General features: G+C 37.6%; 1 protein-coding gene across 1 annotated transcript; it reads right to left on the reverse strand.

Annotated features, from left to right (window-relative positions):
- Positions 1–21,534: 21,534 nt before the first annotated feature.
- Positions 21,535–22,536, reverse strand: LOC122038600 (GTPase activating protein 1-like). Its single transcript, XM_042598406.1, has 3 exons — positions 22,298–22,536; positions 22,098–22,193; positions 21,535–21,988 (listed from the first exon to the last, which is right to left on the reverse strand). Exons 1-3 carry the CDS (start codon positions 22,427–22,429, stop codon positions 21,701–21,703), a joined length of 516 nt encoding a protein of 171 aa, XP_042454340.1. The 5' UTR covers positions 22,430–22,536; the 3' UTR covers positions 21,535–21,700.
- Between the last annotated feature and the right edge of the window lie 2,027 nt (positions 22,537–24,563).

Consider the following 24,563-nt stretch of genomic DNA (forward strand, 5'->3'; position numbering starts at 1 on the left):
TGAACATATCCAAAGATCATGATTTCTCATGAATAAGGTACAGATAGTCAAACTATAATAGTCATCTATGAAGCTAATAACATATGTGTATCTATTCCAAGATGCCTTAGGGAATGGTCCACAGATATTTGTATATATTAGCTCCAAAATATCACTAAAATGGCTAGCCCCTTTATTTCTTTTGTTAGTAGTCTTCTCCTTGATACACTCTATGCAAACATCAAAGTCTGACCTGTCAAGAGAATTGAGAATTCTATGTGACATTAACCTTTATAGCCGTTGTTTGGATATATGTCCTAAACGCCTATGTCACAACATGGAAGAATTCTCGTCGGTCAATTTACGTTTCGTACCTATACTATGCATTATTACGTTGTCAACCGTAGAAGTAAAGGTATTCAATTTATAAAGATTATCAACCAAGGAATCATTTCCAACCAACACTGAATTAAAGAAAATACTAAAATTTCATTTCTAAATGAACAAGAATAACCTAATTTATCCAAACAAGAAATTAAAATTAAATTCCGTCGAAAAGATGGTACAATAAATGTATTTTCTAAATCCAGAAAAAACATTGGTTCCTAAACAAAACCTAAAAACACCAATCGACTCGACTTTAGCGTTCTTTTCATTTCCTATATAGATTTATCTTTCACCATTAAGCGGAAGTCGGCTCCAGAGATAACCCTACATAGTAACACTTATGCAAGTAATAAGACTTGTATCTATTCACCAAGTGTCAGTGGATACAATAGCTAGATTGACTTCCGAACTAACAAAGTTGAGAAGTTTACCTTTCTTTACACGTCAGTTAGCGTACTTGAGATAGCCTTTCTTCATATGATCTTTCTTCTTGCAAAAGAAACAAGTGAATTTCTTATCTTGTTTCTTGTACTCTTTATGGCTATTGCCTTCAGAATCTGCAGTTTGTTTTCCTTTTCCTTTGTTATTGATCCTCTTTCGTTTCTTTCTCGCACTTTGAGAACCAGGTGCTAAGTGAGCACTCTCAGATGTCTCAATCTTTAGTCTCCTCTCTTCTTACACGCATTGGGCAATAAGCTCATTCAATATCCACTTTTCCTTTTGAGTATTATACGATATCTTAAAAGGAGTGAACCGTGCAGGTAGAGATATCAAGATGAAATGCACTAACATACCCTCAGACATATCGAGTTTTAGTGCTTTCAGACTTGTCGCTATATTGGACATCTCTATAATGTACTTCCTTATGTTTCCTTTACCATTATACCGCATGGTTACCAATTTCGTAAGAAGTGTGGTAGTTTCGACCTTTTCATTTAAAGTGAATCGGTCTGTTAATTGGTCTAGAAAACTCCTAGCATCTTCTCCCTTTGTTGAGCCCTTTATTGGTACCGATATGGAAAGCTTCATGATACTTAGACACATGCGATTTGATTTCTCCCATAGCTGAAATTCAACCCTCTGCTCTATAATGTTAGCACTGGTCTGAGGTGCGGGACGATTATTCCTTAATGCATAGTCTAAGTCCATACAACCTAAGACTACGACCACATATTCTTTCCATTCAGCAAAATTTGAACTAGTTTGTATTGGGATGTTATTAATGTTGGCAGTTACAGATTGCACTGAAATTAAAGAGAAATTTATTTAAGCTCACGATTTAACTAAAGCCAAGAACATATAAGTAATATAAAATTATGCAAATAAAATAAAATTTTAAATGCATATAAATGAGCTCTTTATGAGATACCAAGTACAACATAACGTGTCTTCCTTTGGGCCGACACATTATTTGTTAACAATACTCTCTTTAATTCGCCACACAATGTATCTTCCTTTGGGTTGATCAATTGTGCGCATAATATAATACTTTATATAAGTTATATTTTGGTCCATAGCTCACAACAACCTTAATCGGCCACATAATATGTCTTCCTTTGGGCCAACATATTTTGTGCATGATTTGAACAAAATAATATTTTGTTCCATAGTTGTAAGCTAGTCCTTATGCATATATCTGACATAAAAGTAATCCTCCTTTGGGTCGATTACTTTTAGCATAGATATACGTCTACCAACATAAAATGTACTAAACATACCTAGGGTGTCTTCCTTTGGGCCGACACATTAGTTCAATTTAATAGCACGTTGTGTAGCTATACCCAAGAAAATACTAGGAACTTAATTCGAACATAAATTACTTAATCAGCCTTAACAATATAAAATTAGGCTTATTAATCGATTAATACCTTATAATAGTCGATTTGTATGATCCAATCGATTGTCTCAATCGATTCGAAAGTCTACTATATGCGACTACATAATTATATATAGAATTCTTTAAAATTTCCTTTGTGTTTTATAATTACAATTAAATAGTATTAAATTATTTAATACTATATATATAAACTTAATCAATTAAAATTATATAGTCGCGAGTTTAAGGTGGGAAATCATTTAAGAAAAATTCTTAATCAATTTCTATCAATTCTGTTCAATGTTTTGGACTTGGTAATCTATTAGTTGACCAAGCCAGTCTATTAAACCCATAGTTTGTAGAATTGCGATCCTACGTAGAATCGATTTAGGGTCACGATCGGATCGGATCGTAGAATCGTATGATCCTACCAAAAATCCTTATAATCTTATCATACATGATTAATAATTAGAAAAATACCTAAAAACTCATTTATATATAAATAACTAACTAATTTTGTATATATATGCAATCATTCACACTCAACACCTCAAATTACATTACTACATATACAAATTTAAATTAACTTGTAATTCAACTATCATTCTCACATAGTAATAATATTTATCTTTTCATATCATAAATGAAAGAATATAAAATTTCTATTAACACAATAATAATAACACATTCAATATTAAAAATATTTTCTTGATTTATAAGATAATTCAATTTAAATGTCAACAAAGCACCTGACGTATATAACAGAAGCTATTGAATCCTTTGATTCAAATATGAACGCTGTAAATAATCTTCTAAAGACTGGTTGATGTCATACAATACTAGACAATAGGCATCCAAAAACTTATTATTTTGGAGAAAAGAAATGACAGAATATTATTGATAAAAAACTAACTCAAAAATAATTAAACATATATTTAAATAATTTAAAACCCTAATAATATATATAAAAAAAATCTTCTAAACATTCGAAAAGGATTTAAATGATATTTTTTGGGTTTGAAATAGGGTAGTTAAGGATAAAGTTTGAAATTTATTAAAGATCTCTGAACGAATTTTGATTTGATATATTATAGGTCCCGTGGTTCAATCCGAGTCAAAAGTTATGACCTCTTAAAGCTTCCACCAATCATTCTTCGATTATGTTCTAATCCTACCGATTCTATTCCGATTCTACCGATCATACTGATCCTGCTGTGATCCTGCAAAAAATGATTTTGCACGATCCTGGATCAATTTTGGGTTTTCGGATCGTACGATCGTACAATCCTACGATCCGAATCACGATTCTGTAAACTATGATTAAACCATTGTTACATAGAAGATCAAACCTTTTCTAGATTTTCTATACAAAAGATCTTGACGATCAAATAATTGTATTATACTAGGAAACTGAATCTAGCATACAAACAATAAATCGACGAAAAAACTTAAACTTTAAATCATGAAATCGATGAAAGAGAGTCATGGCTATAATACTAATTTGATGGTTCTTGTAAAAAACCTAAGTCGCATGAATTCTAAACAATCAAAATAAGAATTCGAATAGGAAAATCAAGAACATATGAGCATGGATCTTCGTTTCATCGAGAACATTACATAAGAAAGTAAATATTGTAATTACAAGGAACCTAAATGCAGCGGAATTGTCATTATTCTTCGTGTAGAGCTTGTCGATCTAACATTCCTGCGGAAGAAGAAGAAGGAGAAGAAGGTTAACCTTCCGGAGGAGTTAAGGTTGACGGCGCCGAATCCTCTTCGTCAATGAGGAACGAAAAGACGTCTCAAAGATGCCCTAATCCTCTAAGGACCAACCTATTATATAGTGCACATATATTATCAGTCCATAGATAATCATAGATGTAAGATTATAAGTAGAGTCGTTAATTTGGGTTGGGCCCATCAGGTTGGCCCGCCCTGCCAAACAATTTAAGTGGATTAAGTTGGAATTTTATCAACTGAAGCCCGCCACGGGCCGACCCGCCTAGGCCCGCGACCCGCACGGGTCGACCCGCGATGGGCTTGGGTTGGCCCGTGGGGCGAGAAACACATATAAGCTATTTTTTGTTAATTTTTTATCTTTCTTTGTTATAATTTTAAAATAAAAATAGTACTTTTCATCCCACATAACTACTCGTTTGTATTCATTTATATTTAAAATACATGTTTATGGATACATTTGGTTGATGAAACATTTTCGAAGTAAAATATTGAAAATATAAAACAATTTTTAATTTTTTATATTTAAAAATTTATGGTCCCACGGGTTGACCCGCCAAACTCGCAACCCGCTGCAGATTGGGTTGGGTTGGAAATTTTCCAACCCGCCAGATTGACGAGCTGGCCCGCCCCGCCCCGCCAAATGGTTGCTATGGGCCGACCTGCCCCACCATGGGTTGACCCGTTTGACAGCTCTAATTATAAGTCCATATATATATACTGAACATCTATTATCAGCATATATATGATAATAGATGCAGAATTAAAGGTTCTACACATATATGATCTATATCCAATAACCAAACCCAATAAACATAAGTTAGATCATTTTAAAGGGTTCAGATCGTATTCACATATGCAACTTATAATAAGACCATCTTAGAGCATCCATACCAGTTTCCCTATCCAAAATGCATAATTTAAGGTAAGAAAGTTACTTTATTAAATTTGGATATCTATTTTTCAATACACCATATATCAGCTTCCCTATTTCTTCTCTCTCCTCTATAATGTTTAGGGAATGGAATCCATTCCCTAAATTTAGAGAAGTACTATTCATAAATGCATAATTTACGGAATGGATAGGGTAGCTGATGTAAAGATTTTTTAGCTACTTTATCTAAAATTTAAGGTAAAATATTTGAATAGAGTATCTGATGTGGATGCTCTAATAGTGATAATTATATCCCACATTCACTACTATTGCCTTTAGCCCCTTCATCCTCTACTATCATCCCCTTAAAAGTTCATCGGGTTAAATTTTATCTCGCTATTTAATATACTTGCATATTTTGTAACGTATAATTAGAGTCATTAATTTGGGTTGGGCCCATCGGGTTGGCCCGCCCCGCCAACCAATTTAAGCGAATTGAGTTGGAATTTTATCAACCGAAGTCCGCCATGGGCTGACCTGCCTAGACCCGTGACCTGCACGGGTCGGACCACGATGGGCTTAGGTTGACCCGTGGGTTGAGAAACACATATAAGCTAAGTTTTTTGTCAATTTTTTTTATCTTTCTTTGTTATAATTTTGAAATAAAATAGTATTTTTCATCCCACATAACTACTCGTTTGTGTTCATTTATATTTAAAATACATGTTTTTGGATACATTTGGTTGATGAAACATTTCCGAAATAAAATGTTGAAAATATAAAATATTTTTTAATTTTTCATTTTTAAAAAATTGATGGGCCTGCGGGTTGACCCGCCAAACTTGCAATCCGCCTTAGATTGGGTTGGGTTGGAAATTTCTCAACCCGCCAAATTGACGGGTCAGCCCACCCCACCCCGCCAAATGGTTGGCCCGCTACTGGCCGACCTGCCTCACCATGGGTTGATCCGTTTGACAGCTCTATGTATAATTTGATGTCCTTATGAACAAACTCATTAAGCGATCTAATTAATATTAATTATAATCAAATTATATTATTGATGCGAGTTTATATAATAGAATATGTTAACTCATATGATAGTAAAAGGTGGAATCCGTCACCCCAGCGGCTCCACATGATCAGCTCCATGACCATTTGTGAGGAGGTAAATCGGGAAGTTATAGTTGGCCAATATAAAAGAGGGGGTTTTTTTCTCAACTTTATCGAGATTCAAACCGTTGACTCATATGTTGTTATTAAGGATAGATTAATAACAAAATAAATCTATTGTTAGATATAAGACACGGTTCCTATATGATTGAATAATTTGAGATCTCCTGGCTTTTTACATTGTTGGGGTGAGTACGATGCTTTTATAGCAATTCCTACACAGAAGATCTGTCTCTTGCCTCTTCTTCCCAGAATTATTGGATTTAGTGGACTACATCGAGACAATAGTAAGTCGCTACTGTGCTACATCGTATTTATCTTTGGTCATCATCTATTTCATTTAACTAAATTGTTATTGTAATTTTCGATGTTAACTGAATCCGATGTATAAATATATGAAATCATTGTTAAACGTTGCATCAGTTGCAACGCCGTGAAGATGAAGGGGTGCCCATTCACCTTCATCTTCCTTCATTGAAAGTAGCTATCAAGGCATCGGTTGGTAGCCGATGTCTTGCTTGCTATATATGATGGCGTCCAAGACAATCTGATCAGAGGAGCACAGCGGAGGTGATCAGAGAGCTTTGCGAGATGATCAACGAGCAGAGGAGAACACCTAGTGGTTGGGATTTGGTCGTGAACTTTGGAGCACTTTCCGATTTCCCTATGATTGTGCTTCCGACACCGGCTGCCCACTTCGACTGCCCGCGTCTTCAGTTGCGACTTCGAGAGATCACCGTGAGTGATTATAATTACCGCATTGTTTTTTTTTTGTTTAGTTTCGATTTTCATGTTGTCAAAAATTACCAACATTAGTATCAGAGCCAAGTTCTGAAAGCATGAAATTCGACGCGAAAAAACTCTAGCATTTTTCTTCTTCTGTCGCGAAGAAGACGATATTGTTCATCAATTGAATCGATTAACCAATCGATTCAATTGGATTGTATCGATTGAAATTGCATTCCAATCAATTCAAAATCGCGAGATGAACAGTGCTTTTGACGAAGCACAATGAGAAAAGAAACTGCTTCAATTGATTCTTCAATCGATTGAAGAGAAGAAAAAAATTTGGAATTAACAGTGCTTTTGACGAAGCACTGTAAAAAAAAAACGAAAATGTGTATAAAAAAAAATTACATGCATGTTGTTTTTTTATTTTTTTCTTCTTCATATGAAGGTTAATTAAATATATTTATTTATTAATTAAATACATATAGAAATATATTATTAATTAATTAATTAATATTTAATTAATTTATGGTTCAATTTACTGAAAATTGAACTAGACCAACTTGTCCAATCAAATCCAAGTTTGGTTTAAATTATTAGTTGATTTAAGCAGACCAATTTGATTCAATGATACCTTAAGCTGATTCAAATTATTTGTTGGTTTAATCAGTTCAGTTTATTATTGAATTAATTAGGGTGATCTTGATTATAGTAGTTGGGTTGATCAAATAACCGGATTAGTTCTGTTGTGTCAAATTTGATCATAAAAATTAGATTTATTCTAATGGATCAGACTTAATCCAATGGGCATTGGATAAATCAAATGGTTCTAAGTTTGATCAATAAGTATGAGATTGACTCAAATGAGCTTAAACAATAATAGAACATAGGTCAGAAATCTCTGTCCAATGAGATTAGTTCTAATGAGGACAATAAACTAAGCTTATGATCCAGACTCCTGATTGACCGGTCCAATGGGTCAGTCGACTTAAACTCCTAAAAATCAAGAAGATTTGTTTTTCTTGATTTATAATGATGGTATTATGCCTGTATGAATTGAATTAAACTGGTTTTGTACTGGTTAGTCGATTTTGTATTGACTTATTTAAATTCAATTTTTCAGATGACACGGACTGTTACCACATTGACTCATCGCGAAGTGCGGTGAAACCAGCTCCGAGAGGAGATTCAGGAGATAGAGTATAAGTCTGCTTATGGAGTCGACAGACATGTAAGAAGGCTTGATAGACTGTTCTGGAAACTTGAACAAGAAGAGTTTCCAGTCCTGGACAATTATAGGATATTGATAAGTCTGCAAAGGAATGACTCTATTGCTAAGGGTATATTGATTAGTTCAATGGTGGATGACCTGACATTTGAGTATGAGCCATTACCATCTGCTCATGCTGTTTGGGTAGCCCTTAGAGAGAAGTACAGTAGAATCAGTCTGAATAAGCTCCGTCAGCTAACTATCAAGTTTGATAGCTGTAAAAAGCGTTCGAATGTTACCATGCCCCAACATCTCAGGGAGATGGGTAACATGATTCGAGAGCTTAAGATTGCTGGTTATGCATTGACCGATGAACAATAGGTTAAGGCAGTTATCCGTTCCCTTCCTGATTCTTGGGAAACGATGAAACAGAACCTGACCCATAGTGAGAGTATCAAGACTTTCACTGATGTCTCACGCCATGTGGAACTTAAGGTGGAGAGGATTGAATCCGCAAGGATTTCGGGTCAAGCTTTTGTAGCTGAAGTTTATGGTTCCAAGAATAAGAACAAGTGGTTTAAGAAAGGAAAGGGAAAAGGAAAGGAGGCTAATGTTGTTGCTGCGAAAAACCAAATCAAGAAGAAAGGAAAGAAATATGAACAGAAACCTAGGAGCAAGTTGACTTGCTTCAACTGTGGCAAGAAGGGTCATTTTGCTCGGGAGTGTGTTGAGCCTAAAAAGGTATATCCATTTTTGTCTTCTTTTCACGAGCAATATGTTGCAAGTACAGTGTTGTTAGCTGATTCGTATCCTTTGTGGATTGTAGATTCAAAAGCAACGAACCACGTAGCTCGTGATCGAGCTACATATGTGGAGTATCGTCGGAGACCAGCTGGTAACAAATTGATATATGTAGGAAACAATGCAAGAATTGAAGTCAAAGGAATTGGCACTTGCAAGCTCAACCTACGTGGTGGAGGAACCTTGTTTCTACATGATGTCCTGTACGCTCCTAAGATTCGATGGAATTTGGTTTCCGTTATTTGTCTTCTTGATTTAGGTTACAATGTAAATTTTTATAGTCGTTGTGTGGAACTTCGAATTAACTCTGTGTTAATTGGGCATGATTTTGTAACAAATGATTTTATGGTTCTTGATGTAGAACCAAATAATAATGATTGTTGTTTTTCAAACATTGCTCTTACTAGGAATGATGATGTTAATGATGAAATTTGACATGCTAGATTGGGGCATATAGTGTTGGGATCTTAGATGGCTAGAGGGGGGGTGAATAGCCCCTTGAAAAACTTAAACCAAAACTTTTGCACAGATAATTGTTAGCACAGCGGAATTAGACAACTAAAGAAAGGAAAAACACAAGCACACTAACACTAGGATTTACGAGGTTCGGGGATAACTTCCCCCTACTCCTCGGCGTGTCCGTAAGGTGGACGACTCCTTGATCTTCGGTAGATCGCACCCCGGATAACTTCCGGCTACAAATCCTCCTTCTCGGTGGAGTAACCTCCCCACAACGTCTCAAGAAAGATCTAAGTTAAAGCACGAGACTTACAGAAACTCGATGGCAAAGGAGAATTGAAATGCTTACAACCACGCGAGGATCAGTAGCAGAAAAACAGAGATCGCAGTTCACCCGAGAGCTCAAGAACTTCGCACAACAGCACACACTTTTCTTTCAAGCTTTCTTGTTGTAGTTCTTGTTCCCCTCTCGCTGTTTTTACTGCTTCTCAAAACCTTATCTCTGCTGTCACAGATCTGGTCCAAACTGCGCAAATTAGCGCTGCAGCCAATCCCTTTTCCTCCTTCTCTGATTCTCTGAACTCACACCAATGATATCACAGTCAACACTGGCGTCTTCTGAGCTCGAACCAATCCCCAGGAGTCAAGCAGATCGTAGCCAGATCACAGCAGTATCCGTTGATGCCTGAAATGCACCATGCGCCGCTGAAACCAGCAGAAAGACCATTTGTCGCATTCCTCTTATGAACTTAATTTGAAATTAGGCTTGGAATGATACCTGTTAACCTGCAAACTCAAAAGCTAACAGCACAGAGGATTACATCACATAAATGAATGAGATATATCAAAAGCAGTGAAGGAATCATTGATACGAACAAATCGAGTGTGTGGATCGGTCACGGACCGATCACGGTGCTGGACCGATCAGCAACAACCGATCGGTGCGAGGATTCGATCGTAGTGACCGATCGATTGAGTGTGGATCGGTCCGCAGACCGATCCACCTCTTTCTCTCTTCTGCGGGCTTTTCTCGATCGGTCTCACGGCCGATCAGATTGCACCGAGTGTTATCGAGTGTTTTCGATCGATCGATCGATTTCACTCGATGTGCTCGAGGTGTCATCGATCGGTCATCGACCGATCCGTGGAACATGATTTCGGATCGGTCCGCCGACCGATCCATTCGGTAATTGGATCGGTCTACCGACCGATCCAATGTGCCATGTAATGTCCACTTAGGTCCCTCTCGACCTAATCCGGAGAACGAGCTATCGAGCCCTCTCGACCTAGTCCGGAGAACGAGCTACTGAGCCCTCTTCCGACTTCGTCCGGTCCCCTACCGAGCCCCCTCTGACCTAGTCAGGGAGAACGAGCTACCGAGCCCTCTCCGACTTCGTCCGGTCCGAGAACGAGCTACCAGCCCTCTCGACCATTCCGTGCCAAGTCACCATACTTGGACTTTTCCCGTGTCAAGCTCCCTGCTTGGACTTTTCACCAGATGTCTTGACCCATCTGGATTTCCCTTGCCTGGCTTCACTCACCAGGACTTTCCCTCCCAACTGATCAACCTCGATCAGTAGTCATTCTGAGTTTAATCAATATCTGATATAAACTTAAATCAGTGTCAACATCAAAACAACAGCCAGGTCAGACTGTAACAACATATAGGACAAGAACGAATGAATAGATTAGCTAAGGAGGGTCTATTAGGCACTCATGCTAAGATTAACTTGTCTATATGTGAGCATTGCCTTGCGGGAAAGACGACTAGAAAACCATTTAGTAAGGTTATTAGGGTTGAATCACCATTGCAATTAATTCATTCGGATATTTGTGGTCCAATGAATATGAAGGCTAGAAATGAGAGTTCTTATTTCATTACATTTATAAATGACTTCACACGTTTTGGTCATATGTATTTGATTTCTCACAAATTTGAAGCATTGGATTGCTTTATTTGTTACTTGAACGAAGTCGAGAATCAATTGGAATGTAAGGTGAAAACCTTGCGCACTGACCGTGGAGGAGAATATTTGTCTGATCGGTTCAAGACAATGTGTAATGGGAAAGGGATTATTAGACAGCTAACTATCCCTGGAACTCCACAGCAAAATGGGGTTGCTGAAAGAAGAAATATGACTCTTCTTGAAATGGTTAGGTCTATGATAACGCAGGCTAATTTGCCTATCTCCTATTGGGGAGCTACATTATTAGTTGTGGTATATATACTTAACAAAGTGCCTTCAAAGACAGTTCCATCTATCCCACATGAAAGTCATATTTAAGTAATCTGAGACCTTGGGGGTCAGCTGCCTACGTTCATGATAAGACTCACGAATATGAAAAATTATGACCCAGAGGTAAGAAGTGTATCTTTATAAGATACTCTGAGACTTCTAAGGGTTATGTTTTTATTGGTAAGCAACAAGATGGAATCATCTCTGAAATAGAGTCAAAAGATGTTACTTTTCTAGAAACTGAGTTCCCAACACGAGGAGAAGTTGATAAGACAATTCCTCTATATGAGATAGAGGAGGATAATGTTCCTTTATCGACAGATCGGGAGATGCCTAAATATAGTCAACCGAGTGGGAGTAATTTGCCACTGAATGAGTCAGTTTCTCAATAGTCTAACTTTCGAAGAAGTAGTCGTCAGATTATTCCTCGGAGAAGGTTTGATATTGAGAATGAGACATTGATGGTTCTTCCAGCTGATGATGAGGAAGCTTTGAGAAGCTCAGTTAGAAAAGAATGAGAAATTGCAATGGATGAAGAAATGGAGTCAATGAGAAAGAATCAAGTTTGGGATTTAGTCGATCTTCCTCCAGGCCGAAGGGCTATTGCGAATAAGTGGATTCTCAAAGTAAAGAGGAAAGCAGATGTATCAATTAATCGATACAAAGCTCGATTAGTTGCAAAAGGATATACCCAAATGGAGGGTATTGACTTTGAGGAGACATTCTCCTCAGTTGTAAAGTTTGTGTCAATACGTGTCATCCTAGCTATAGTAGCACAATATGACATGGAATTACATCAGATGGATATAAAAACGGCTTTCCTTAATGGTAATCTTGACGAAAAAATCTATATGGTACAACCAGAAGGTTATGTTGCTGAAGGCCAAGAGAAAAGAGTATGTAGACTTCAGAAGTCTATATATGGGATAAAGCAAGCGTCAAGATAATGGAACATAAGATTTAATGAAATAATATTATCTTATGGTTTCGAAATGGTCAACAAGGATCATTGTGTTTACCTAAGAAAGGAAAAAGGAAAGTTTGTCATTTTATCATTATATGTTGATGATATGCTAATAGCTGGAAGTGACATAAAGTGTGTGATAGAAGTCAAAAGTTGGCTTTCATCACAATTTGACATAATAGATATGGGAGAAGCATAGTACATCTTAGGAGTGAAGATCGTTAGATTGCAACGTTGAGGAGATCAACATTGACCGATCAAAGAGGCTTTTGAGTTTGTCTCAAGAAGCTTATATCACTGAGATGCTGCAACACTTCAATATGTCAGATTGCAATGTTGAACAGACACCTATAGCAAAAGGTACTGTCTTGAGCAAAAGTATGTATCCCAAGACTCCTGAGGAAATAGCCGAAATGAAGAAGAAACCATATGCCAGTGTCATTGGTAGTTTGATGTACATTATGTTGTGTACCCGTCCTGATATAAGCTATGCAGTTGACTTAGTTAGTTGTTTTCAGTCAAACCCAGGATCGAGACACTAGAAAGCGGTGAAGAGGATATTCAGATATATCAAAGGAACAGCAGATTATTACCTCTGCTTCCAAGGATCAGAAATGAGCCGAAGTGGCTACACATATGCAAATTGGGCAGAGGACCTTGATGACAGAAAATCCACATCTGGCTATGTCTTCTTGCTGAATGGTGGCGTCATCTCATGGAACAACAAGAAGCAGACTTGTGTAGCCTTGTTGACAATGGAAGCTGAGTATGTGGTTTGTGCAGCGGCAGTGCAAGAGGTTGTCTGGCTAAGAAGGTTCTTAAAGCATCTGAAGATTGCTGAGGATAGTGGAAGTCCTGTTACTGTGTACTATGACAGTCAAGCTGCGATAGCTTTTTCCAAGGATCCCAAATATCACAGCAAAGGCAAGCATATGAAATTATGTATAATTTTATAAGGGATATCGTTGACGAGAAAAATGTTATTCTTGAGTACATCCCTACACGAAATATGCTTGTTCATCCTTTTACTAAGCCATTGATTACAGAGTCATTTCATGGGCATGTGAAGTCTTTGGGACTTCGAAGAATGTAACTAATTGTAAAGACATTGTGATAAATGAAAAATACCATGATTTATTCAGTGTATATGTCGTCGTTGCATTCGAATAAAAGTCTCAATAAGCATGTTGGCAGTTTGAGATTAGTCCATTCACATGGACAATTATCTCTATTTGTTAAATACGAATAAAGGTAAAACCGTTGCTTATGGGACAGCTTATGTAGCTATGAATAGAGACATACCCATAAGTTAAGGTCGCATTGATATTTGTGTCAATATGAGATCATTTGTGTAATGATTGGAGTAAATGCACCCACCATTTACTGAATCTGTTTGAGGTCAGATTAGAATTCATATGTTGAATTCAGGATTAGACATTGGGAATGTCTAGATCGAAATCTGTACGATATTAAATTTGGAGAAAACATGCGCTCTTTTTAGTAAAGAGAATATCATCGTAGCATGTGATTCATACCACATGTGCAATGGCGACAAGAAGGGTAGTAGGAGAATGGATCTCTGCTTCTCTACTATGTGAGACCCTTGAGATTATAAGTTAATCTCAATCTTACCCTAAGTGACTATTTAGCTGTCTACTTGAAGTTTTGATCAGTGTCTGCTACTTTAGCATGTTTCCTATTGGCTATGGATGATTCGGTCTATGGAGCATAATTAGGAAAGCGACTGATTAGAATAAATATATTATAGCTAAAAAGGAAGATTAAGATTGATTTATATCTGTGACATTTATTCACTGGTACTGGCTACATTTTTAGTTCAGTACATAAAATGTAATTGTGAATAATTTGTTTGATTGGAGATATTGAACATGCTCTTGACATATGGTCAATATGAGGGATTAGAGATATTCATAATGATGTAAATGATTTAATCTGGGATAAAGGCAAGTCATTTATGTCCCTGATTCGTTCTATGGACATATGTCTCTGATTCGTTCTATGGAGCAGCTAAGTAAGGTGTGACAATCTTCTTAGCAATTGAATGTTCATTGTGCTTATTGTCGCACGAACCATTTTCCCTTATGTATGGAATGAATGTTCTTATTTGGTTTTTGTGACTAAATTTTGCTCTTGTCTTTGTGACTTGATCCTCATAAAGTCTTTGTGACTTATTTGGTCTTTGTGACTAAATTTTACTCTGGTCTTCGTGACTTGATCCTCATAAAGTCTTCGTGACTTATTTGGTCTTTGTGACTAAATTTTGCTATAGTCTTCGTGACTTGATCCTCATAAAGTCTTCGCGACTTATTTGGTCTTTGTGACTAAATTTCGCTCTGGTCTTTGTGACATGATCACCTTGTCGTTTATGTGACTGACATGGTCTATGTGACCATATAGATTGACTTGGACGAGTGGGAGATGTTAAACGTTGCATCAGTTGCAATGTCGGGAAGATGAAGGGGTGCCCATTCACCTTCATCTTCCTCCATTGAAAACAGCCATCAAGGCATCGGTTGGTAACCAATGTCTTACTTGCTATATATGATGGCGTCCAAGGCAATCTGATCAGAGGAGCGCAGCGGAGGTGATTAGAGAGCTCTGCGAGGTGATCAACGAGCATAGGAGAACACCCAGTGGTTGGGATTTGGCTTGTGAACTTTGGAGCACTTTCCGATTTCCCCGTGATTGTGCTACCGACAACAGCTGCCCACTTCGACCGACGGTGTCTTCAGTTGCGACTTCGGGAGATCACTGTGAGTGATTATAATTACCGTATTGTTTTATTTTTGTTTAGTTTCAATTTTCATGCTGTCAAAAATTACCAACAATCATCATCTTGTAGTTGCTAATTAGGACGAAGACAACTCCCGGAGTTATGGTGTCGTGGTAGGACATCCAAGTTATCTCTCAAGCACCCGCGGTTCGAACTGTTGGTTAGTCCTAGGAAAATTGTACAGGTTCCACTGTACAAAAATTTTGTATAAGTGTCGAACTTTTCCTTAAATATCCTATTGTATTTTTTAGAAGTTAAATTAGGAATCGCAGACGAAACTTAACATCATTGATTCTAAATTTAACTTATCTGTTCTTAATGGTTTAAATTTGAATCGCAAACGGAACTTAACACTATTGATTCAAATCCACCTATGTTATTAATTCCATTAAATATTAATTTCTAAAATTGGCTTCCAGAACTGCATGGCGAGGCACATGACCTTCTTAGATATGGGAGTAACCACCACCGTCTAGACAAAGCCTTTTAAGGAAAGCTAATATTTAATTTTCCTTAAATAACTCTAGGTTAACCAAAAAAGAACAATTGAATCAAAAATTCGAAAACAAAGAAAATACAAACTCGAAAAACTAATTCGAAAAACTAGATCTAATGCCTCTTGTATTTGGAATTATTACAAAGAAAAATAACTAGTATGATGCGGAAAACAATTGCTCATTATACCTTCTCTTTGTATGCTAATGACCTCGAGATCTTCTGCCGTATTCCTTGCCTCGCCTTGGACGTCGTGTGGGCGACGATCCTCCAAGATGAACACCACCCAAAAGCTTTCTTCCTCTTCCTCTAAATCCGGCCACCACCACCACCACTAAGGAGAAGAGAGCAATGGGAAAGGAGAAGGAGAAGGGGCCGGGCACACCAAGATCTCCAAGCAAGAGAATAAGAGTTGTGTCCCATGAAGCCTCCTCACCCCTTCTTTTATATTAGTTGCCCAAGGCAAATAAGGGAAGAATTTTACAAAAATTAAAATCTTCCTTTAATTTTTCCTTTTCCCTTTTAATTTTTTCTTTTCTTTCCTCTTGATTGAATCAATCACCAAAAATTAATTGATGATTCTATTTTTTTCAATTTGGTCGGCCACCTTGCTTGGGCACCAAGCAAGGGTGGTCGGCCCCCATAAGAGGAAGGAAATATATTTTTTTTATAAAATTTACAAGAAGAAATTCTCTTACAAAATTTTACAAGTTCTCTTTCCTAAAGTGGATGTTAAAAAGGAAAGCTTTTAAAAATTAAAACCATGTTTTAAAATTTAAAACTTCTCTTCAAAAATTTTCTTTTTTAACATGAATAGAAAATTTTAATTTTTTAAAACTTCTCTTTTTTTTTTTTCTAAAACCATGAGGATAGTTAAAAAGGAAAGTTTTAAAACTTTTAAAACTCTCTATTAAAACATATGACCTAATTCAAATAAGGAAAGTTTTAAAATTAAAATATCTCTTTTAAAACTTGTAGTTTTCTATAAAGAGAATATTTTAAAAATTCAAAACAACCCCTCCTTGTTTGAATTATTGTGGTCGGCCCCTACTAACTTGGTCACCAAGCAATAGGGTCGACCCCTATAGAAGAGGATGTGGCCGACCATTGCTTGGTCACCAAGCAATGGACTGGCCCCCTTCTTGTACACCAAGAGAAGAGTCTTACATTTGGATGGACTTGAGACAATAATGAGGCTACGACAGGTACCTAGAGGAGAAATTTGTTTTGGCCTTTCGATGAGCTTGAGTATCCCGTGCTCGCCCCGAACACACAACTCAAGTTCATCGATAATAACTCATTCCACTAGAGAGTTATTATCGCATTACCGCACCAATCCCAAATTACATTATGAGTTCCTTCTTATCATGAGTGTGTTAGTTTCCATGTGTTTAAGATAACTAATGTCCACTAATTAAGTAAGTTACTGACAACTCACTTAATTAATATCTAGCTCCAAGAGTAGTACCACTCAACTTCATTGTCATGTCGTACTAAGTCCACCTGCAGGGTTTAACATGACAATCCTTATTAGCTCCTCTTGGGGGCATTCTCAACCTAGATAACTAGGACACAGATTCCTTCTATAATCAACAACACATACTATAAGTAATATCATTTCCCAACTTATCGGGCATATTGATTTATTGAGCTAAACCTCACCCTTTCATAAGTCAAAGAAATAAATATTAAATATATGTGCTTGTTATTATATTAGGATTAAGAGCACACACTTACATAATAACTAAGGTCTAGTTCTTTTATTAAGTCAGTACAAAAAGAACTTACCTAAAATGGTCCTACTCAATACACTTAGAGTGTACCGGTGTAATTTATTAGTCAAGATAAACTAATACTTAATTAGACTACAACTATTCTAATGGTTTGTTCCTTTCCATCTTAGTCGCGAGCAACTATTTATAATTTATAAAGAACCAACAACATGATGTTTTGAGTGTGACACCACACTCCATGTTATCTACTATATAAATTAATTGAACAATTACATTTAACAAATAAATGTAGATATTGACCAAATGTGATTCTATTATTTTAAAAATAAATGTTTACAAAAGCTAGGTTTTTAGTATACACTCTAACACGAACCCCAGCTACGGCGTATTTGCAGAAATTTTTCCTCCAAATGGGTTGCGTAATCAAAAGATGTTGGACTTCTGGGCTGGCCGCCACGTGTGCTTTCCGATTTATCCTGGTAATTTCATGGGGTCGGGTTGGTAATCTCAAACTCGACGTTACCTAGTCTGATTAATCAATTTTTTTTTTTTTTTTGTAATTAGGACGAAGATAGGTGTTAATATAACCAGGTTTTAGCTGGGGGATCAATTTTAAGATTTATGGAAGAAGTTCAACATATTGAATTGTTCTTAAATCCTGAAATCAAATTCAGTAATGAGCTTGAGTTTTTTTATATATACAATTTCTATGATTAATATAAGTTGTAAAATATCGAAAATAGGCGAAAATTAATAAGGAAATTTTTCAGAATTTTTGGAAATTTTTCGGAGCTCGTACGGACGAGTTAATGGGGATAAAAACGGGGCCCGGAAAAACCTGTTTAGGCTACCCCATTTAAAAGAGAAAAAGTTTATTTTCTTATCTTTTTCTATTTCTTTTCTTTTTATTCTTTTTCCGATTTTTCTCCGTTCCCTTCTCCTCCTCGCGTAGAACCATCCGTGCCCTAACTGCCTCTCCCAACCGGCGATGCAAACCGTCGTTTCCTCTCGCGGATAAACCCTCGGCCAAGCTCACTTTCCTCTTCTTCTCCTCTACCGACGTCGACCCCTTTTCCTTGTGCCCTAGCCGCCAGCCACAGAGACCCCCTTCTTCCTCCTTGTCTAAGCGTCGGCGACGCTCGAGCACAGCCGATCAGAGACCTTTCTCTGCCCTAGCCTCTCCACCGCCGCACGTCACCGCCCTCTGTGCCCTAGCGCCGCCGCCGACCACTGCGGATCCACGACCGGTTGTCTCCAACCGGAAATCGACACCTCCGGCTTCTCTTCTCCCGATCGCCTTCAGCCGTCCTACTCTCGGATCGCCGCCCCTTGCGCCGGCGAATTTGGCCGGAAGAGGGAGTACCGAGCCCTCTGCTGATCTTTCTGCTCTAACACTGTCTGCGATTCCTTTAGCTCTTCTCTGGCTGATGGCGAGGAGCATAAGGTCTCCCTAGCAGCGATTTTGGAGGTAAGTATCATACTTAGCTGTGGGTTTTGGACTTGATCTTGGTAGAGTGGTGTTGATTTGGGAGTTTTGTGTCCGAAAGGTAGAAGATTTGCTAGATTTCAGCCACCCCCATCACTGTTCGCTAGAGTTTCCTTCACCAAATGGTTCATCACCTCAGACCAGTGTGGAGAGAAAGAGGTAAAATGAATAGGTTGTTTATGGAATTAGGTTGTTTTGTTGATTCTGGATTTGCTTTTCTTGATTCTAGTCAGTAAAGTATCCAGCAAGGAGGTTGGGCTTGGTGGAGGGTTTTGGTTTCGGTGGCCATTCCATCTGGTAGCCCATCTTGTTGTCAGTATCAACACTCCCTGCTGTGGATCAACAATCACAGCTGTGAATTGAGGTAAGAAGTAAAGAAACTGTTTCATTTCTTGTAGCGTACACAGATTTGGAGCTAGGAAAGGTTAAGGATAATGCTAGTTGAGGATTTGATTTAGCTAATTAATTTATATGTAATTAGCTAAATATGTATATATGTTATTACAGGACTTTGATTTGAGACGGTGTCTCGACGAGGGATCTGTTTCAGATACAATGCTCTTATCGGAGGCGGGTACTTTTGACTTTATGTCTTTGATATGCATAGTAGTGAATTTAACAAATAGCAATAATTATGTTTCTTATTTTGTTTCGGTTAGTCACTACCCGCTACCTGTTACATGCTTGGTTAATTGCTTGTTTTGCATCTCACGTTGTTGCTTACTTGATTATACATGATTAGGGATAGTGATATAATCATGCTTCACCATGTTCAGAACCTAGGTGTGATACCTTATCTGATCTGTGTACCCTTGATATGATTTATTGACTATGGTGCACATCATATATGTATATAGATTGGTTCAGTATATTACCATGCTTAGTGCCATGCACCATTCGCATGATTGTATGTTGTGTGATAGATTGCTCCATTATTGTCGAGCACATCGCCAGTTTCATCACTGTTCGGTGCTCCGTTGTGACGCTCATGGGTAGCATGACGCAGCGTGGTAGCACATCAGTTTGCTCGTTCGGTGCTCCGTTGGTCCGCTCATGGGTAGTGTGATTGTAACGTGGTAGCACGTCAAGATCCCTTCCCGTCATCGTGTACCGGGCGATGAGAACATTGCGCTCCCCCATTTATGATTTGGGGTAGGAGTATGTGTGTACTCCGACAGCATCCCGTCCATTCGGTCACTCATCAGGAGTAGTGATGCAGAGTGCACGGTTGTCACAACCCTACCCACTCGGTTCCACCATTGGGTGTGAGATGATTGACTGGCGTCAGGGGTGACCATGACTACATTGACATCATACACATTGATGCATTTATTTCTTGTGATTGTGTTTGTTGCATTTATTTACTGCATATTGGTTGGATGCCCATGCTTGACATGCATACAGGATTTCTATACCTCTCGAACTGTTTATCCTTGTACCAGGTCCTGGTTAGTACAGTATTCTCCTGTTCATTTCAGATTGCGTTTACCTTTATTACGTCAAGAGACTGTACGCATGATTAGTGCTAGATGTTACTTCCTTACTATGTATATCAGTTGTACCTGCTGAGTGTTGGACTCACACCCTCCTCCGTTGCTATTTTAGGTTGATGCTGTCAGGAGAGAGTTCCAGTCGCTAGTCCCCTGCAGACCACGAGGATATTGTTGGTCTTTTGGTTTTCTTATTTAGATTATGCTAAACTTGTTCTGTTTGATGGTATGGACATTGTATGGATTTTGTGATGTCAATGGATTTGGTTTTGGATTTACTTTTACTACATGTCTGCCTAGATGACAAAAGAGGTAAGTTGGTTTTATCGTCGGATTTGAGCTTTACGAGTGTAGTGGAGTAGGAATATGTTTTGAGCTTTATGGGTGTAGTTGAGTAGGGTTGTTTTCGAGTCATCGTACTACTGTTCAGTTTGATTATTATTAAACTGCGTGGTTGTGCTAGTCAGATGCTGAAATTTATATAAACTGCGTGGTTGTCTGTGTTGTTGTCTATTTATTATTGTTATTATTCCAGCCGTTTGTGGCTGAGGTATATGATGATATAGTAAAGTTTCAGATTGTCCGTCGTACAGGGGAGATGCTGTCGAAATTCCTTTGGACAAGGACTCCTACGTGACATAAGTAATTATAGTTTTTTTTTACTCAGCCATTGATAGCTAAGAACCTGGTTGATCTCACCCCTCCCAAAAGTTGATGATCTCGTAATCACATCTAAGTATATTTTGCTTGGGTATGCAACCACTGCATCCTTGTATTAATGAAATAGCGTTGTCATGAGTCCTTTAACTCTGAAAATTATAATGTCCATAGGGCAGTAACATTCCCTATAACATTAACAATTCGTTATCAATTATATCAAATTTAATAATTACAATTTATTTTCAAACTTCCCCATATTTATAAAATTACCCTCCTAGTCCCTTCCACAATCACGATAGGATTTGACTGGAATCTTATGATAATTAATTACTATCCTTCATTGGATTTCCATTCCACTCACGACTCGACACTTGATATCTTGGTTACTCATCCGTCACTGGCAACCTCCAGATGATTTTTTATTGTTTGTCCTAATTTAAACTATAATCTAGATGGAAATATAAATTCAAGAAAAAATTACAGTTAATTACGGTTGAATTCCGGTCAGAATCAGAGCCATAATTATAAAGTATTTTTATAGGTGTGGACTGTATAATAAGTTTAGAAATATAGAGAAGTTACAATCAACGTTACAGGAAATGTCATAAGAAGATTTGCTCCCAGCGAAAAAAGGCACGCGCACCAGATCGTACACCGACTGATAAACATCAAAAGCTAGCTAGCGCCGATAACCTGGAATACTAACCCACTGAAGCTGTAGTTCGATTTCCCCTCGCTCGACGTTTCGAAGTCGAACGACGACGTCCTGACGCACCTTGCCGTTCGTAAAATATATACGACTCTGCTCCGCTAGACAGTTGTTCCTGCGCGGCTCAACCGTCGCTATTACGCGGCCGTTTGGAACATTTTTCAGGCTCATCTTCACGACCTCCACAAAAGGGGCGATGTCGACCTCTGCCTCGCCCATGGGATCGTCCACGGTGAACGTATCCTTGTCGTAAACTTCCTGCGACAGCAGACCGTGAATCAGAGCGAGCGAGACACGGCAAAGTCCACGGAGACCAAGTTATTGACTTATTGATGAATTGATTAAGATGTGAAGAAACTAAACGTACGAGTCGAACTGGAACAGACGGGTCTTTGATAGAGAGAGTCAAGTCCTCGTTCCAAACTGGATTTGTGTTGTGCTTTATTACCCTCGTCTTCACTTTCTGCAATTGACACAGAAAAGGAGGAGAGAAACGAGTAGTTAATAATTAGTTAATTAATACGAGGTAGGAAAATCTTGTTAATTGAGAAGAAATGAGTAGAAGACTTGTTTGGGGGAAACAGAGAGGACGACGTAGGGGTCGCTGCTGCCGAAGAGGACGTCGCGGACGGCGAGGTTGGTGCCTCGCTTCACGCGGACGCAGAGGAGGCCCAGCAAGCTCTCCGCCGCCGTTACCATCTTCGTGCAGTGATCGTGGTGGGTGGTGGCTGCCAGCGGTGGGTGTAGTCGTGTAGATATAGATGGATATGGAGGAATCCACTGGGGCCGCCGCGACTGATGCTCTGAATTGGCGTGTTGGCGTGCTCTCTGTACGACTAACTAAACTAGTGCCGTTTGGACTCAGTTTACCTGGGCGGACAGTTGATCTTTCCCTATAAGATCAACGAAGAAGATGGAATCCTTTTTCTTGTTCTCCTCGAAGTAAACATACAAAGCATTCTGTAGACCAATGGCTAAAGACTGAGAACAATCTTCTTTCTTTTAACAAAAAAAAAAATGGAGGAAAAGTTTTGAATGGGGACCGGATCATACGTGGAGAATCTGACCAGAAAGTGCTCTGCGAACATGTCAAGTATAATTGGAGGACCTAATTCTGATAGATTTGGAATGCTTTTTTCTGAAAAAAGAAAGAAAATTAGGCAACATTTTTTTTACCAATTCAACTCTTGTTTTTCTTTTTTTTTTTAATGTTTTTTTTGTATTTTTATAGATCAATTCAAGATTTCCTGTGTAAATTTAGCAAGGTGCTTGGCCATTTTGAACTGATGACTTCGAATCTAACACTTTCATCTTTTGTGTATTTAATTTGACAAAATAAATTATTTAGGTAATGTTAGGATATAAGTATCCTTAATTATCTATTTACACAGTATTCTCTCTTATTTTAGAAATGATAAAATTCTTCTTTTGTGCAAAGTTAAAATTAAAATTTGATAGTTGGGCAAGGTAACCTATTCAAGGTGTGAGATTTGGATTTCAAATGGTTCCAACACGAAGCCTATCTAGTGGGGAGAGATAGGCGATGTGGTCATTATGTTGGTGGTATTCAAGTAAATTTAATGACGGCGATAATGACGATGAATTGAAATTTAGGATAATCAAATAAGCATGAGTTTAGAATATTGAAGGTGTAAATAAATAAATTATTTATTGGGCATAATATTTTGTATTTTAACATTAGATATATTGGTGATTGGTACAACTCATACTAAATTTTAATATAAAAATAAAACATTATGTTAGATTTAAAATAAAATATTTAAAAGTTATACTAAAGAGATATATTAATCAATTTAATCTTGATTTATAAGCTAATTAAAAATAGTATTTTCAATGTATTTGAAATTAAACCTATAAATACTATTAAATTGTAGTTCAACTATATGGCAAAATGAGATTCGCTCATCTTTAGTGTCCCCGTCAATCTGTCCTTTGGTTAACACAAAGAAGATAAATCAGAGATAGCTACTAGCGTACAAATGATTAAGGTACGAAGAAAGATATATATGTTGTATATTATTAAATATTATTAAATTGTAGTTGAAGTTTATTACTATTATTATTATTATTATTATTATTATAAAGCAACTTTTGATTAGTTTTGATGTTCATATTTATCCTTAAATTTTCATTTTAAATTAAAACCAAATAAATAATTTTAGTATGTTTTTGACTCGGATATTTCAAACTGAAATATTTAGAGTCTAAAGCAAAACATCCAAAACCCTGCATGCCCATCTGTTGTCCCACTCCTATAGAAGACATGTTTGAATTTGATTTGATCAGAGTCGTAACTTCCATAAGGTCAGAGAGGTAACCGCCTCAGGACCCAACCCAATGAATGGTCTATTTTTTTAATTATACTAAAAAAATGAGAGACATGAACCCTAAATGGTCGTTAAACCTATTCTCACAGCTCCGAGGCACACACCGACGCATGACTCTTCTTTGCATGCAATTTCTTCTCCGATGTTGCTCTTCTTTGCACATGATTTATTCTCTGACATTCTTTCTACCAAGGCATGGATCCAAGGAATAAGAGATAATCATAATCTTCTTCTTCAACCATCTTCTTCGTCTTGCAACATATGACACTAATTGTAACCTAATAGTACAACAAGGATCGTTTGTGAGACCTAATTGCGTCGATTCTCATAGTGGCTATCTCACTCGACGCGGATTGGTGGTTGGCCTTTGCTCGTGTAACCTAATTGCATAGCACAGGGTTGTCGCACGCTACCTCAGTCGCTTGTGTGAACTACGACCTAATTGCATGGCGGTTACTACTTGCAACATTGTTATTGCCTGCGAC

This window comes from Zingiber officinale, chromosome 1A, assembly GCF_018446385.1.
Source record: "Zingiber officinale cultivar Zhangliang chromosome 1A, Zo_v1.1, whole genome shotgun sequence".
NCBI lineage: Eukaryota > Viridiplantae > Streptophyta > Magnoliopsida > Zingiberales > Zingiberaceae > Zingiber > Zingiber officinale.

What these genes read in the sequence shown, in the direction of transcription:
- LOC122038600 (XM_042598406.1), bottom strand. Translation starts at nt 22,429, where the DNA reads ATGGTAACGGCGGCGGAGAGCTTGCTGGGCCTCCTCTGCGTCCGCGTG. An exon ending in TCTCTGTTTCCCCCAAACAA is followed by an intron (nt 22,194 to 22,297) that starts GTCTTCTACTCA and finishes TGTCAATTGCAG; the next exon opens with AAAGTGAAGACGAGGGTAAT. An exon ending in CGTCTGTTCCAGTTCGACTC is followed by an intron (nt 21,989 to 22,097) that starts GTACGTTTAGTT and finishes CTGCTGTCGCAG; the next exon opens with GAAGTTTACGACAAGGATAC.